This window comes from Trypanosoma melophagium, assembly GCF_022059095.1.
Source record: "Trypanosoma melophagium isolate St. Kilda chromosome Unknown ctg9segment1, whole genome shotgun sequence".
Classification (NCBI taxonomy): domain Eukaryota; phylum Euglenozoa; class Kinetoplastea; order Trypanosomatida; family Trypanosomatidae; genus Trypanosoma; species Trypanosoma melophagium.
Window position 1 is genome coordinate 12092 of NW_027125195.1, and position 16473 is coordinate 28564.

Sequence of the window (16473 nt, forward strand, 5' to 3'; positions counted from 1 at the left end):
ATCTCCCACCCCCATGTTTCCTCTATCCCAACTTATTCCTTTTTATTTTTATCCTCTTCCGTTCTCTCGCATTTCTTCTCTTTTTTTCTCCTCTTTCTCAACAATGGGGGGCGTTTAAATCTTATTCCAGGCGACAATGTCCATGGACTGCACCTCATCCTCAAACGACATGATGAGATCCTCGAGATCATCACCAGAAATCTTGTCGTCCTCAATGACAATTAGCTGCTGCAGCTTCTTCAGACCAAACGCCACTGGCACAAGTTTGTGGTCGCCCCATAGCAGACCGTCGCGCTTCTCGGCGTGCAGCTTCTGCGCAAGCGCCTCCAGATCCACGGTGTCATCCCACGGCTTGATATCAAAGAGAATGGATGACTTGGCAATCACCTGCTTCTTGGCCTTCTTGGCGTCGGCGTCCTTCTGCTTCTTTGCCTCAAGTGCCGCCTTCTCCTCCTCTGTGGCCTCACCGAAGAGATCAATATCCTCGTCCTCCTCCTTCTTCTTCGCCGGAGCGGGGGCTGCCTTCTTGGGTGTCACCTTCGCAGGGGCAGCAGTCGGCGGGGGTGTCACCTTCACTGGGGCTCCCCACGCCTTGCGCTCTGCCTCTGTGAAGGAGGCCATGTTCTTCACCCAGCGGTACACGCATGTGTTCCCGGCACCCAGCAGGTCGCTGAACATCTTCACGTCCTCTGCAGACGGCTTGGCGCCGCCCAGGAACAGCTTGCCCTTGAGCTTGCTCTCCAGTTCGGCACTCTTCTTGCTGACGTCCTTGACAGACATTAATTTCTTTTAATTCTTTACAGTAAAATCCTAACGGGTAAAAATGGATTAAAATGAAGACACCGGTGTATTTGTAGAGAATAACATAAACATACCAAACAAAAAAGAAAAAAAAACATCTGAATCTCGTAAAACACTCTTTTTTTTCCACGTAAAGAGAGAGAGTAGTATGAAGAATAGTCACTGTCTTTGCTCAACTTACGCGGCATGTTGTGCCACAACAGGAAACGCATCCATTGTCCTTAAAATAAGTTTCACCTGTTCTAAAATACCGCCAACTGCAGCGCGTAACGAACGTTCCTGTACTGATTCTACTTTAATATATACTGTGGAACGTGTGGTGTCATCTGCCCAAAGCTGAACATCCTTTGTGGTACCTGCGACAGGTGTTTCCACACGTAGCACTTGCATCATGATGTGCGCCGACTCAGCACTTGGAAGAGGCAATCGGAGGACACATTCCAAAAGGTCCTTACCCCCATCAGCTGCATGATTATCCACATTCATAATTTGATTTTTTTTTTCTTCTATAGCACTAGTAGATTACTTAATATCTCTCTTAGTCCCAACCCTTTCCAACGATACAAGGAACGCCTTTTGTCTGCCTCAACACGAGTTGATGGCTCAAAAAATAAGAAGAAATAAAAAAGGAAGGAGTTCCTTTTGTTGCCTTCCAAATTTACAATGACATGGAGTACGAAGCAACGGAAAAGAAATAATAATAATAATAATAATAATAATAATAATAATAATAATAATAATAATAATAATAATAATAATAATAATAATAATAGTGTGCTAAGTGCACACAGACAAAGAGAAGGAGATAAATAATGTTTCATGCAAAATAATCACCAGCTAACTAACTACGGATGTATCTCGACAAACCACAGAACAGAGGTGCGAAACAAAATTCCACTCTCCACTCTTTTTTTGTTTATCAGGCAGATTATCTGTTTTATCCGGTATCATGATAAATTCTAGAAAGAGAGTTTTTTTTCTTAATTACAGTGTGTGGGAAAAGGAAAGGAAAAAATTCCGATGCCGGGGATCGAACCCGGGTCTAGCGGGTGAGAGCCGCTTGTTCTAGCCACTATACCACACCGGATACGAATTCCACCAAAAAAGAAGGAAGGAGAAGAATTGGAGAAGTTTCAATTCCCCAATTCAAAAACTCCTTATAAATCTTTCCGTGCCCCAATGGCCTCCCCCAGCGCCTCTATGAGGCCATCCAACTCCCCGCCATTTATCTCCAGCAGCACGTGACCGTGAGGCGGCCGTGGGCAGGTGGGGAATTCAGCCTCTGCTGGATCTGCGGGGGCCAACTCCCTCGCCAGTTGCAGGAGCGGCACACCAGCATTACTATCATTATTACTATTATTATTATTATTATTATTATTATTATTATTATTATTATTGTGTATTGTTTTCATCTCCAACTCCCTCGCTAGCAACCGTATTCGCCGTCACATGACGGAGAGCGGAACTAGAAAGAGAGCCAGTAGCAAGCCCATAAGAGAGGGTCCAATCAAAGTCTACAAGAAGTGCTGCAGAAGATGCGCACATTTCCAATCTCTCCACTTCTATGGATCAAGTAAGAAGAAGAAAAAGTATAAATAAGAAAGTGAACTGGTTTCTTTTTTTTTTTTGGGGGGGGGGGGGGGGGGGAAATCAAGAAACCCTAACAGTGTTAAGGTCTAGCAGTAGTAAATATATTAGCACCATTGGTAGTATTAGCATTCGTAAGGAGAATCACAAAGCAAAAAGAAACAAAAAATTCAAAAGCCGGTTCCATAACGTGCGGATAACTTCACAATGTGGTAAAACCAGACGAGAGGAAAATAAACTCGAAAAGAGCACATCAAAAACACATTAACTCCCGCCACAAGCAGCCTCAAGTGCATAAAAAGGACAGGTGAAGGAATGGAAAACAGGCTGCAGTATCGCTCCACTTTAACCTGTGCACATAAGTTCACAGGTTAAAGTGGACCACAAAAAAGTTCTCTCAAAGACATTCAAGGAAATAGGGACCCCAATAAAATTTGGTAAGCCCACAAAAACAATGCGAAACAGACAAAACTCAACCACATGTATAAGTATTATGTATTATATGTATTACAGCAAGAAGATCAAAGAGATGGATCAAGGGAAAAGGAAAAAAAAAACAGTTGCAATTTGAACGCAGAAACACAGAAAGAACTAATGTACCACGTCCAGAAACAACACTTTTTACTTCCATAGAGTGGCATACACACACGTACATAGAAAAAAACCCCGTGGAATTACATATATATGTATTTATAGACACGTAAGTAAATATAAAAAAAACTGTGTATGCAGAAAGTAAAATAACATCTGTAACATTCCAACCGTTGTGCTAACCCGGAATAATGAGAAAGGAGCACTGTAGTTTTTCATCAATATTCATAACAGCAGCATCATTATCAAACTCACCGCAGTAATTTGGAGCGGAAAAGATGGTTACTAACTGTCGACTCGCAAAGAAGCCGTAGCCACGCTCCATGACTTGGTGGGCACGCACCACCAGATCCATGTCCACCATGTCCAGGAAGTCGCCCACAATGTCCTCGCCGAACAGGTAGCTCACACCGCGGTCACTCTCAAGAAAGCCTTTCACTTCATCCTCAGGGTCTGCCCACAACAGATCACACAAGACACCACTATCCGGCACATCACACGGTCGTTCTATCTCATTAACTGCGGCGAGAGATGTCAAATCCGGACTCAGTCCCCCATGCATGCAGATGATCTTTTCACCAACCACACAGCACACCGGCATCGTGTTAAACACGTCGGTAAAGGCCTTGAATAGTTTAATGTTGTACCGTCGCTTCACGTCATCAAAAAAGCCATACATCTTGTTGATGCTCGCACATTCGTGGTTGCCGCGTAGTAGGAAGAAATTCTCAGGGTACACAATCTTGTAACAGAAGAGAAGGGTGATGGTCTCTACACTATGTTTACCACGATCCACGTAGTCACCCAGGAATAGGTAGTTTGAGTATGGTGGGAACCCACACTTTTCGAATATTCGCAACAAATCGTAATATTGTCCATGGGTATCACCACATATACGCACTGGTGGTTTAATCTCTAGAAGCATGGGCTGGGACATGAACACATCACGTACTGCATTAAGGACATTCCGTATGTCCTCTTCACGGATAAGAATCTGCTGCTGTGCAGCGTTTCCTTTCACCATAAGAAGTTTTTCGATGAGTGTCTGCATGAGCAAAACCATAAGTACCCCAATTGTGTCTTTTACTTCTTTTCTTTTTGTGCGAATTTCGTTCTCCTCGTGTTGATACCCTCAGCGGTAGTTTACGGGCTTTTGGGTTTTGCGCAACGCAATGTCTTTTTTTTTTCCTCCTTTAGTTTCCGTTTAGTTGTGGGTTGGAAGTTGTTTGAAGCAAAGAAATAGAAAAAAAGAGTCTATACTGCTTGGTTATGCTTTTTCACCTATGTGTAGGCCCCTCACCCAGCCAGAGTTTACTTTCCAGTGAAACTATACAGAACCACACAATCGCAACGAAGCTTTAGAATAGCCAAAAGAAGAAAAAAATTAAAACGAAAAAAAGGAGTATTTTTGTGCACAGATGTAACATAAATATGCATATATTTACATACATAGATGTACAGAATTTATTCCCACGGAGATATCCCGCGTCAAAATGAACGCAAATTGCAAGAATCTATATCACAACATTTCTTTTTTTTCCTTTCGCTCTCCCTACTTCCTCATTTTTTTAAATCTTTTACTTCATTTTACGAGGCGACATTTTTAGTGTGATACATAGCTACACCGCCAGAAAAAAGAAAACAGAAGAGAAATACCTTTTACTTGTGTTCATTCATTCACTCATCGATTCTTTCGTTCATCCTCTTCTATTCCATGGATGGTTGCGACTACTGACATTCTTCAGGTTTTGTTCAGTGTCAAGCCCCACCCCCACACATATGCATCGTGGAAATGTTGGGGAAGGAAGGGTAAAAGGGAAATAAAAGGAAAAAAATTGAAACAAAACAATCAAAATACACAGAAAACACACATATATACACATACACGTACAAAGAAGTCAGGGTGGAAAATATGGCAATGAAAAGCGAAAAGAAAAACAAAAGAAATCGCTTCTGCACAACCAACAAACCAGACGTCAAAAAGCCAAGACGCTGTGAAGATGCAATAGCAACTGCTGCGGGAGCATCCCATTTCCCCACCTCCTCCACATCTACATAATAATAATAATAACAATAACAATAATAATAATAATAATAATAATAATAATAATAATAATAATAATAATAATAATAATAATAATAATAATAATAATAAATGAAGAGATGAGAAGCCGCGAGAATGAAAACCGTAGTACAGAGGAAAAACAAAGAAAAAAGAGAAGGGAAAAGAAAGCGAAATGCCTCTCCACAACGCACCACGGCCCTAAATCCCCACCCCAAAGTGAGAACGAAAAAATGAGCTTTGCAAAAGCAGCCATTCATATGTCACTAAGAAAAAAATGCACATAGCTTCTTTAACAAATCACAGGAGGGATATATATGTAAAACACGTACAACGATGTGATATACCACCAATAATGAAGGTTTATCCCTTTTTTCTTTATTCCCTTCTTCACTTTCATCTCTCTTTGAATCATCACGCTACATGAAAGTAAAACACTGGCACAAAGTAATAAGGTATCAAAGAAGCAATATGAGTAACAGTGATAAATAAAGGAGTAAGAAGAGAAAGTTATTGTGATCGTGAGTAAACGCATATGTTTAGGTCTGTTCGTCTCTGTATATATATATATATATATATATATATATATATATATATATATATATGTGCGCCTGTTTTTCTGTGTATTCCTTGAAAGTTCAATTGATCCACGATGAATTTTTAATCGACATCTATGGCCACAACACTGTATTACCAGTGAGCAACATTTGTGTCTTAAGATACATCACTCCGAAAAAGCATATACTCACACAAATACAAAATACAAGCAGGTATATTATCATTCATTTCAACACTGACACATATACAGAGAACGGGAACTAAAAAAAAAGAGATGTGTAAAGACACAGTAGCGAAAGACGGAGAGCTGATAAGGCCCAAAGATACCCCACTTCTTTCAACACAAGAAGTTTACCCATGAGAAGAGAAACCATACCACACCGCTTTACGAAACGCACACATATACACATACACACAGACAGAAAGACAATATAAACATATTACACACACGCACGTACAAATATTTACTTTACTACACAAAAGCGATCAAGGCAATAGGAAAACCAATATACTCGAACCACTCACCACTACAAACTTCTGAACTGCAGAAGAGAGAACTTAAAGTGAACACAAAGATTGTACACCAAAAAAGGAAGGATAAAAAGGCGTACACAGCCTCAATATGAAACCTACCAACACCCCGGGTGGGGAAACAGAGAAGGAAAGGGAGCAAGCAGAAGCCGAAAAAAAAAAAACATTATCACGCTTTTTTTTTCTTTTTACATTATAATGAAAACTCCAGTTGCCTTTCATGCCCCTTCAGTTTAGCAAACAATCTTCATTTCATTGGTCATGGAGGGAAGTGAAAAATAACCACTAAGTAGAACATAATATCAAACAATCATCATACCTGTAAAAGAACCTAGCTGTTTGCCGGAATAATGAGAAAGGAGCACTGTAGTTTTTCATCAATATTCATAACAGCAGCATCATTATCAAACTCACCGCAGTAATTTGGAGCGGAAAAGATGGTTACTAACTGTCGACTCGCAAAGAAGCCGTAGCCACGCTCCATGACTTGGTGGGCACGCACCACCAGATCCATGTCCACCATGTCCAGGAAGTCGCCCACAATGTCCTCGCCGAACAGGTAGCTCACACCGCGGTCACTCTCAAGAAAGCCTTTCACTTCATCCTCAGGGTCTGCCCACAACAGATCACACAAAATGCCTTTATCCGGCACATCACACGGTCGTTCTATCTCATTAACTGCGGCGAGAGATGTCAAATCCGGACTCAGTCCCCCATGCATGCAGATGATCTTTTCACCAACCACACAGCACACCGGCATCGTGTTAAACACATCGGTAAAGGCCTTGAATAGTTTAATGTTGTACCGTCGCTTCACGTCATCAAAAAAGCCATACATCTTGTTGATGCTCGCACATTCGTGGTTGCCGCGTAGTAGGAAGAAATTCTCAGGGTACACAATCTTGTAACAGAAGAGAAGGGTGATGGTCTCTACACTATGTTTACCACGATCCACGTAGTCACCCAGGAATAGGTAGTTTGAGTATGGTGGGAACCCACACTTTTCGAATATTCGCAACAAATCGTAATATTGTCCATGGGTATCACCACATATACGCACTGGTGGTTTAATCTCTAGAAGCATGGGCTGGGACATGAACACATCACGTACTGCATTAAGGACATTCCGTATGTCCTCTTCACGGATAAGAATCTGGCGCTGCATACTGCTCCCCTTCACGGTGAGCAACCTCTCTATGAGGCTTTGTACTAGGTTTGACGCCATTGCTTGGGCTTTGTTTTTCCTATACCGTTCTACTATTTAGCGCAATTTCCCGCGTGTACAGATAGTTTTGTTCCTTTCAAAAGCCAATAATATATATATATATATATATATATATATATATATATATATATATATATTCGGTTTTCTGGTTTCACACCAGTGATGACTACACACGCTGATGTTTTCGGTAGGGGATGCGAAAGGTAGAGAAAGTGAAAGAGAAAGGAGAAAAAAAAAGTGATAAAAAAACAGTCAGTGAAGGGTAAAGGGATGAAGTGGACAAGGGGATGGAGGGTTGAGAAGTGAGAGTAAAAGTGGGCGAAAGAGGAAGGTAACGGGGTAAGTGTCATGTGCAATTGCCAATAATGACAGAAAGCACTTAATTTGTTTCGCCGGGAAAAGAAGAGCATATATATATATATATATATATATATATATATATATATATATATTAATACATTCTAAGAGGCACGAAAATACAGAAATAAAATGCGGGGATACCAACTCCTCCTAACTTCGTGATTATTATATTTTTTTGCCTTTAGGTTTCTTTTAGGTTCTTTATTGACTGGTTACAGCTTCTCCGTTTCACAGAAATTATTCCACAGAAAAGTACAAATATTGCTAGTTATTTTTTATCCCCATGCACTATATGTCTTTTTTTTTCCTATTAACGTAATGAAGCAAGCACTGCAAAAAGAGATCAAAAACAAAAAAAAAAACAGAAAAAAAACATCGGACACATAAACACAGTCACACAGGCAAAAGACATCAACTAACGTACAGATTGAAAGATCAACTTACAGAAACCTCGACATCAAACTGAAGAGGGAAACAAAAGTGGGAAGAGGAACGATGTCAGTAAGAGATGCCCACCACAGCAAGAGTACAATTATTAACAAAAAGCCTCGATATTCAGAAATAGCTCAACGATCGCTTGCCTTTCTTATTTTATTTTCTATCTTATTAGAATATGCATAACATTGATTGGCTATTTATTTTATTTTTCCTTTTCTCCTTTTGTAGTCTCCTTGTAGAGCAATTTCCAGTTAAAAACCAAGCAAAAAAGGAGAAAACAAACCTTCACATCAATTTTTCTATTACTTTTCCTTTTACAAACAGAAAAAAAAAACGGATGGCAGGCAACGAAACACACTCTCTCTATGTTGTGCTGCAGCACACTCATACCGTCTCCCTTCACACAGACTTTATCATCACAAAAGGGAGGAAACTACAAAAAAGCACATGAGAAAAAACCAAATAACATAATAAAAAAAGAAACGCTTACTCACATACCCACTCACGGTAATAGTAAACCATATACAAGAAAATAAAAAATAGTAACAAACAATAAATATATGAAAACGTACCATAAATCCGAGCCACCCATAGTGTGGAAAAACCACCACCACCACAGATACACAGAAAGATTTAAAAATAAGGTCATTGGAAACCAGCTTTTCGCCGCATCAAATCACTTTCTGTCTGAATTCACGATAAATCCTCATTCACCTACAAATACCAGAGTCCCTCCTCATACCAACCGAATCCTTCCTCCTTTAAGCCGAAACTTATCAGCGAGCGGAGACAATGAGAAAGGAGCACTGTAGTTTTTCATCAATATTCATAACAGCAGCATCATTATCAAACTCACCGCAGTAATTTGGAGCGGAAAAGATGGTTACTAACTGTCGACTCGCAAAGAAGCCGTAGCCACGCTCCATGACTTGGTGGGCACGCACCACCAGATCCATGTCCACCATGTCCAGGAAGTCGCCCACAATGTCCTCGCCGAACAGGTAGCTCACACCGCGGTCACTCTCAAGAAAGCCTTTCACTTCATCCTCAGGGTCTGCCCACAACAGATCACACAAGACACCACTATCCGGCACATCACACGGTCGTTCTATCTCATTAACTGCGGCGAGAGATGTCAAATCCGGACTCAGTCCCCCATGCATGCAGATGATCTTTTCACCAACCACACAGCACACCGGCATCGTGTTAAACACGTCGGTAAAGGCCTTGAATAGTTTAATGTTGTACCGTCGCTTCACGTCATCAAAAAAGCCATACATCTTGTTGATGCTCGCACATTCGTGGTTGCCGCGTAGTAGGAAGAAATTCTCAGGGTACACAATCTTGTAACAGAAGAGAAGGGTGATGGTCTCTACACTATGTTTACCACGATCCACGTAGTCACCCAGGAATAGGTAGTTTGAGTATGGTGGGAACCCACACTTTTCGAATATTCGCAACAAATCGTAATATTGTCCATGGATATCACCACATATACGCACTGGTGGTTTAATCTCTAGAAGCATGGGCTGGGACATGAACACATCACGTACTTCGCTGAGAATAGTACGTATATCCTCTTCACGGATAAGAATCTGCTGCTGTGTGGTGCTCCCCTTCACGGTGAGCAATTTTTCCAGAAGACCTTGTACCAAGGTCATCTTGTTAAATATAGGCAATATTCTGATGGGAGTTTTTGCCTTATTTCCCTCTTTGGCTATGTAATTTCTTCTACGTTAAAAACAAAAAAAACAATTAAGTAATTTAATAAAGATATGTTTTTACTCTTGACACTACCTTTGTTGATGTTTTTGCTGTTGTTCTTTTTTTTTTCCTTCTGAAATGGGACTGTATGACTGGAAAGACGAGTAAAGAGTGGAAAAACAGGATCTCCTGGTCAAGAATGCACTTTATTATATGAGGAGTATTAAGTTGGATCAAATAAATACACCTCAGCACGACTGGTAACGTATAGAAAAGAAGAAAAGGGATGGAATGGGTAAAAAAAAAAGAAAGGCAACGATTCAATTCATATACATCCATATGTATACAGAGAGAAAGAAATAAATAAGATTGGGAGGGGGAGAAAAAAGTTTTTTTTTTTTTTCGCACAACACATTGGAGTCGTACAAAAACGAAGAAAGACACCGTCTCACTCAAGTAGCAAAAACACAATCAAGAAATTGAAGAAAGTGTGAAGTGTGCAAATACCAATTGAGGTAGACCAAAAAAAGAAAAAAATAGCACAAATAAATACATGTAACACAGTAACCATGCAATAAAAAATAAAAAAACACCACCACCATAAAACACTGATGATTATTGGCTAATTGCTCAATATATTTTCTTATTTTTTCATTCCACGTTCAATGCAAACCCACCCAAACACAAAAATACCAATGTCTCCGGATTACAAGAACCTTTTTTCTACAGCGTGCCCTCAACCAACCACTCTAGTCCACGGATAAGTCACCTGGGCATTGCAGGCCTGATTGATAATACGGAACAAGGAAAAGTAAAGGAATACAGAAGATCCAAGAAATCACATAATATCACACAAAAATAGAAAGAAAAAAAGAACAAAGTGACCAAGAAAGGGTAGATCTCATGACAAAGGGTATCCTCACCGAAAGGAAAGCAATTTTAATGAAAGGAAACAAGCTCCCCAAGAAAATATAGAAGCTTCTATAGCACCTTTTGCCTGAGATCGTTGAGAGAGCAGGAGCAATAGCGCTAGAACAAAGAAAAGACATGTTCAAAATACTTTATTCAAGGTGATACTTATCAGCGAGCGGAGACAATGAGAAAGGAGCACTGTAGTTTTTCATCAACATTCATAACAGCAGCATCATTATCAAACTCACCGCAGTAATTTGGAGCGGAAAAGATGGTTACTAACTGTCGACTCGCAAAGAAGCCGTAGCCACGCTCCATGACTTGGTGGGCACGCACCACCAGATCCATGTCCACCATGTCCAGGAAGTCGCCCACAATGTCCTCGCCGAACAGGTAGCTCACACCGCGGTCACTCTCAAGAAAGCCTTTCACTTCATCCTCAGGGTCTGCCCACAACAGATCACACAAAATGCCTTTATCCGGCACATCACACGGTCGTTCTATCTCATTAACTGCGGCGAGAGATGTCAAATCCGGACTCAGTCCCCCATGCATGCAGATGATCTTTTCACCAACCACACAGCACACCGGCATCGTGTTAAACACGTCGGTAAAGGCCTTGAATAGTTTAATGTTGTACCGTCGCTTCACGTCATCAAAAAAGCCATACATCTTGTTGATGCTCGCACATTCGTGGTTGCCGCGTAGTAGGAAGAAATTCTCAGGGTACACAATCTTGTAACAGAAGAGAAGGGTGATGGTCTCTACACTATGTTTACCACGATCCACGTAGTCACCCAGGAATAGGTAGTTTGAGTATGGTGGGAACCCACACTTTTCGAATATTCGCAACAAATCGTAATATTGTCCATGGGTATCACCACATATACGCACTGGTGGTTTAATCTCTAGAAGCATGGGCTGGGACATGAACACATCACGTACTTCGCTGAGAATAGTACGTATATCCTCTTCACGGATAAGAATCTGCTGCTGTGTGGTGCTCCTTTTTGCAGTCAACATCCTTTGCAGAAGAGTTTGTACAGGTACCATAATGAATGGTTCTAATGCTATGGTAGAGTGGTTTATTTTGAGTTTTTTAATCCTTTGTAGAAAAAGGTGAATCCAAATGGAATCGTCTTTCCTCTTTAAAAGGATACTATGGGGAAAAATGTGATTTAAAGGAGGGAAGAATTCGTACTGGAACGGGGGGAAGAAGACGGTGTGGTATTATAGTAAGTCAAATGGAAGGTTATGGTTTGAAAATGGTTCAATGAAACTAGTATATTAATTGCTTGAATTAAAAAAAAAAATGCAATATCCTACAGCAACGAAAAATACACGTGCAAACCAAATAAATAAAATAAATATGTAAACAAGTAAACAAATTCATATCCGTACTTTTGACGGAGCGTGGTAATATGTTATATTACAGGTGTCTCAAGTCTTTTTTTTCTTGTTTATTTTCGATATTTTAGTTGTACTCCGCACGTTGGTAGTACTCATGGTCGGCGTGTACCTCTTTCGGATCGATCCCAGGAGCATATGACAAAGAAACAAATAGGAATCGAAGATTATTATACAGAAAATGCCAAAGTCTCGTTTTACGGGGAAGGACAGCATATTTCCTGTTAATTCGCAATACTTTATCATCTTCAAATGAGTTTGGCTGCTCTACCTTTAGTGTGGTGGTCCCTGCACCAGTTTCTTCCCAGTCATCCGTGGGTTCGTGCGTGCTACGGAGACGTTGAAGTGCGGATGTCACGCGTACCTCCAGTTCCTCACGGCGAAGGCGCATTTCCTCTTTTTGCGTTTGCCGTTGCTGCTCTTCTATCCGGTGTCTCTCATCATCCTGCCGCTGCAGTTGTTCAGTCATATTGTAGACTTCATTCAGCGTGGCAAGAGCGGGGTGTTCATTATTAGTCGAACTCGGTGTGGAGGAACTGGAGTCATCATCACTCTCTATATGGGGTGAATCCTCCCCTGCTAAGCCTTCACGGGGAAGTAGAGACATTGGATGTTCCCTTTCTTCTTTTTTTTCTTTTCTTTTTTTATAGAGAGGAATGGAAAGTAAAGTGGGAGAACGAAAAGGAGAAAGGGGTGTTACACGTTTATATTAAACGGAGAGAAAACAACCATAACAGTAGGAGTAACAACAACAAAAGCAACAAGATGGATGAGGACATGAATACCCAAAGTAGAAACATGTCTTTTTGTTTCCCCTGTGAAGATACCGATAATGGCTGTTGTTGTTGTTGTTGTTGTTGTTGTTGTTGTTATTGCTGTCTTTCTCGTTTCTCTCATCTTTCTATCCTTCTATCTTTCTTTCGTTTTGTTCAAAGTTCTCTTACTTTCATTTTCCCCTTTCGTTTGTTTGTTTTTTCCTCTTCCTTTCTTTTTTTCTTTTTCTTCTTTACTCATGCCGTAAAGCCTGCAAAAGGTTATCGACATGTGCCAAGTCCACACCGTGTCGCATGTGACCCGCCACGTCAAGACGACTTCCAATCGAAGAACGGCAAAGCGCCACAGCGCGTAGCATCACATTAGCCAACATCTTCGCGTTAATATCCCCACGACGAAGAGAAATAAGATGAATAGGGTCAGAGATTTTGTTATTCTTGGCTATTACCATACGCTCATTAAACGTTGGGTACACCATATTACATACACGAAACAGTGTGAAACGAAGCGGGGTGCCACCCTGCATACACAACGTACTAGTTGTCCCATCATCGTTAAGCAGCAAACGCTCTTGCTGCCGTGTGGCTTTTAGATAACCACGGGGATACAGTAACGCTCTGCGTATCCACTGCAGTGGTGATATCCACGACGGTCTGTTAAAGAGCGGTACAAACACCACGAGATGGGCATCCACCAAATTGCACGCCTCTACAGTGTGGCGTAGACCACCCACATCCACCTGGGCACAACCAGGAAGAAAACACCGCGAAAACCAATTACTGTTACTATTTTTATCATTATATTTACGGTTCTTTGCGGATGCTGTGTATAGCACAAGTGAGGCCTGCCGCACGGCGTGTCGTATTGCCTCGGGAAAACACACATCGCCTTGGAGAAGTTCCACCTGAAGTGGAGCCACCGCCCCCGGCCTTGTGCGATATGTGTAGCGCACAGAGGAGCCAATACCTGGAATATCAATATCTGTACGGTGCTCCTCAGTGAAATCCACACCACTCGCAACACTGCGTTCATTCATTGCGGTAAAAACCGACTTCGCCTTGTTAAGATCCCGAGCAAGGACGGTTACACTAATACCACGTCTAAGGCATTGCTCTGCCACAAAGCGGGCAAAAAAACCAGTACCACCAATAAGGGTAACGGTAGAAAATGATGTGGGGGTATCAAGATCCTTTCGCACATCTATAGTGTTTTGTTGTGGGAAACATATGTAGTGACGTTCTGTCTCCAGCAAAGTTGGTGGATTACATAATTTTTTTGTCTGTGTTGATGCACGACCATGTTCAATGTTCGCATCTTGACGAGTACTTTCTTCTCGCATAACGCTATAAAAGGGTGAGGTAACACTACGCATCACACGTGACTTCACCACCTCACTGAGGTCAAATCGTACCATATCCCAGATGCATGTAAACGCGTTTCTCGAATTGGTGGAAAATGGAGGAAAAAAACAAAGAAGCAAAACATTACCCAAATCAAAAGAAAAAAGAATGAGGTAAGAAAAGAAGAAAAAAAGAAAGAAAGAAAGAAAGAAGAAATATTTATCATATGCCTTGTCTGACCAATGATACAAAAACGAATAAGAAATCAGCAGACATAGACATACGTAGAAAGAGAGACAGATAAATAAACAGCTAGATATGTGAATAGACATAGAAAGAAAGAAAAAGATGTGACGCATGTGTGGTGCCACATTATCTCTTTCTATTTCTTCTTTTCGTTCTCCCTGTGTGTAATGTATTTTTTAAGATACTGTCGTTGTTGTTTCTGTAACGCCATGCATGGATGCCTGTAACAACTTCTTACAACGTACTTCTGGCTCTACCGCAATAAGATCTTTAATAAGATCTGCACGCTCAACAATGTGTGCCCCCTTGGCGCATGCCACCCGTACCAAATCACTCTTGTGTCCCTTGTAAACATTAAATACATCTTCAACAAAACGGTCGTAGTTCACCAAAGCAAGATAAATAATGGTGTAAGCAAGTAAACCAATAATACGATTAGAGCTCAACTGATCTTCAGAGATGCGAAAGACGCGTTCTGGTTCTGGGGTTCGTTCAGATGCTGCTGTAAGAAATTTAAGTTCCTCAAGTAACTCCTTTACTCCTTTTACGGTGTTCTCTTTTGCTAGGGCAGCGAGTACATCAACGGGGGTATCCAGCGGGTACGAAGTACCCATAGTATCGTTAAACCGCTGAACCAGTGGCCTTCCACCACACATACGGTTATTTTGAGGATAATTAACTGTACAGAAAATGGGGACATCTAGCAGTATTTCCTCATTGTCTCCATCTTCAAGACAAGATAGTCGATGATCTACCTGCAAGTCCAAACGTGTGTGAAACATCAGCATAGATTTAGAATACACTGTACGAAAAGCAGCCATACGTAGTGGTGTCCCATCAAGGTGTTCGTTACCATCACTTAGCAGCAGTGGCCAACCAAAGACGAACGGATTAGATTTCATCATTTTATCTTCCACAAGTCGAAAATGTGGTGCAGTACCAAGAAAAAGATTGTGTTCATTTGGGAAATCCAACTCAATAGTCTTAGGATCACGTCGACGCATATCCTCTACAAATCGGTTCTTCAAACTGGAAGGACTCAGTGTACCAGCGAGTGTCTCATTGGTTGCCGTCTCTACCGAATTTTGTATAGACTCATAATAAGGAAGATATTTTTTCATATGTTGTGTATCCACTTCAAGAAACTCACTGAAGATACGCTTTAAAGACTCAAGTGAAGGTTTCACCGCATGCCACAAGAGTGGTGGAAAGTGTTCTGATAACTGAATAAGTAACTTCTCTGTAGGACTGTTATGATCCCATAGTATTTTACACGTGTGGTTCGGGTCATTCACAACGGGTGCGTCTTCACGATCTGGGAATGCGAAAACCTCACCAATAACGGTGTACTCCGCCTCTTCATTGCCGAGACACAGTCGGCGTCGCACAATACTACTCATGCGAGAGGGATCCCACAAATCCTTATCGAAGGTGAAGCGCCGTCGTCGCCATGCCATCTCATCATATATCTTCACATCGTATGAAATGGCCTTTTCAGACCGTTTAGCCTCACTACGCAACTGAGAAATCCACGACGGTGGCTGCACAGTACTGCTGCTACGGCAGGAGTGAGAGAGACTACTGCAAACCACCAGTTGGTTCTGTACTACACCACTACACAAACGCCATCGCCACATCTCTTTTTGTTTCCTTTTTAATCAGTTTGTGGATGTTCTTTTTTTTTTATTCGTTTCTTTACGCTTTTTTTTTTTTTTTTGGTTGGTCGTAAACGTTCACGTCACGTTATTAAGAAAACAAAAAAATAACTAGTGAGAAAAACACAAGCAAGTAATAAATAAATAAAAATATAAGAGCACCTCACTTTCAGCTCAGCGAAACAACCACGTCATATTTCTCTCCCTTTTTTTTTTCCCCCTCATCAAGAAAATTATACGACAACTTTCTTTTTTCTTTCTTTCTTTCTTTCTTTCTAGTTT

General features: G+C 41.1%; 10 protein-coding genes across 10 annotated transcripts; all 10 read right to left on the reverse strand.

Annotated features, from left to right (window-relative positions):
- Positions 1–114: 114 nt before the first annotated feature.
- On the reverse strand, positions 115–780 carry LSM04_009231 (Translation elongation factor EF1B; the record flags this gene model as incomplete). The annotated part of the gene is made up of 1 exon (XM_067329696.1): positions 115–780. One exon carries the CDS (start codon positions 778–780, stop codon positions 115–117), a length of 666 nt encoding a protein of 221 aa, XP_067185483.1.
- A 198-nt stretch (positions 781–978) lies between these two features.
- LSM04_008456 (CTAG/Pcc1 family) lies at positions 979–1287 on the reverse strand (the record flags this gene model as incomplete). Its single annotated transcript, XM_067329707.1, has 1 exon — positions 979–1287. The coding sequence occupies one exon, from the start codon at positions 1285–1287 to the stop codon at positions 979–981; it is 309 nt and encodes a 102-aa protein (XP_067185480.1).
- A 671-nt stretch (positions 1288–1958) lies between these two features.
- LSM04_003734 (uncharacterized protein) lies at positions 1959–2346 on the reverse strand (the record flags this gene model as incomplete). The annotated part of the gene is made up of 2 exons (XM_067329718.1): positions 1959–2105; positions 2221–2346. The coding sequence occupies 2 exons, from the start codon at positions 2344–2346 to the stop codon at positions 1959–1961; spliced, it is 273 nt and encodes a 90-aa protein (XP_067185463.1).
- Positions 2347–3157: 811 nt separating this feature from the next.
- On the reverse strand, positions 3158–4042 carry LSM04_005597 (Serine-threonine protein phosphatase; the record flags this gene model as incomplete). The annotated part of the gene is made up of 1 exon (XM_067329729.1): positions 3158–4042. One exon carries the CDS (start codon positions 4040–4042, stop codon positions 3158–3160), a length of 885 nt encoding a protein of 294 aa, XP_067185469.1.
- A 2419-nt stretch (positions 4043–6461) lies between these two features.
- LSM04_000634 (Serine-threonine protein phosphatase) lies at positions 6462–7355 on the reverse strand (the record flags this gene model as incomplete). Its single annotated transcript, XM_067329740.1, has 1 exon — positions 6462–7355. The coding sequence occupies one exon, from the start codon at positions 7353–7355 to the stop codon at positions 6462–6464; it is 894 nt and encodes a 297-aa protein (XP_067185454.1).
- Positions 7356–8929: 1574 nt separating this feature from the next.
- LSM04_000856 (Serine-threonine protein phosphatase) lies at positions 8930–9814 on the reverse strand (the record flags this gene model as incomplete). Its single annotated transcript, XM_067329751.1, has 1 exon — positions 8930–9814. One exon carries the CDS (start codon positions 9812–9814, stop codon positions 8930–8932), a length of 885 nt encoding a protein of 294 aa, XP_067185456.1.
- Positions 9815–10937: 1123 nt separating this feature from the next.
- Positions 10938–11822, reverse strand: LSM04_006169 (Serine-threonine protein phosphatase; the record flags this gene model as incomplete). The annotated part of the gene is made up of 1 exon (XM_067329762.1): positions 10938–11822. The coding sequence occupies one exon, from the start codon at positions 11820–11822 to the stop codon at positions 10938–10940; it is 885 nt and encodes a 294-aa protein (XP_067185471.1).
- A 421-nt stretch (positions 11823–12243) lies between these two features.
- On the reverse strand, positions 12244–12783 carry LSM04_000500 (uncharacterized protein; the record flags this gene model as incomplete). Its single annotated transcript, XM_067329773.1, has 1 exon — positions 12244–12783. One exon carries the CDS (start codon positions 12781–12783, stop codon positions 12244–12246), a length of 540 nt encoding a protein of 179 aa, XP_067185453.1.
- A 399-nt stretch (positions 12784–13182) lies between these two features.
- On the reverse strand, positions 13183–14364 carry LSM04_004724 (uncharacterized protein; the record flags this gene model as incomplete). Its single annotated transcript, XM_067329786.1, has 1 exon — positions 13183–14364. One exon carries the CDS (start codon positions 14362–14364, stop codon positions 13183–13185), a length of 1182 nt encoding a protein of 393 aa, XP_067185467.1.
- A 348-nt stretch (positions 14365–14712) lies between these two features.
- Positions 14713–16173, reverse strand: LSM04_002751 (uncharacterized protein; the record flags this gene model as incomplete). The annotated part of the gene is made up of 1 exon (XM_067329798.1): positions 14713–16173. One exon carries the CDS (start codon positions 16171–16173, stop codon positions 14713–14715), a length of 1461 nt encoding a protein of 486 aa, XP_067185461.1.
- Between the last annotated feature and the right edge of the window lie 300 nt (positions 16174–16473).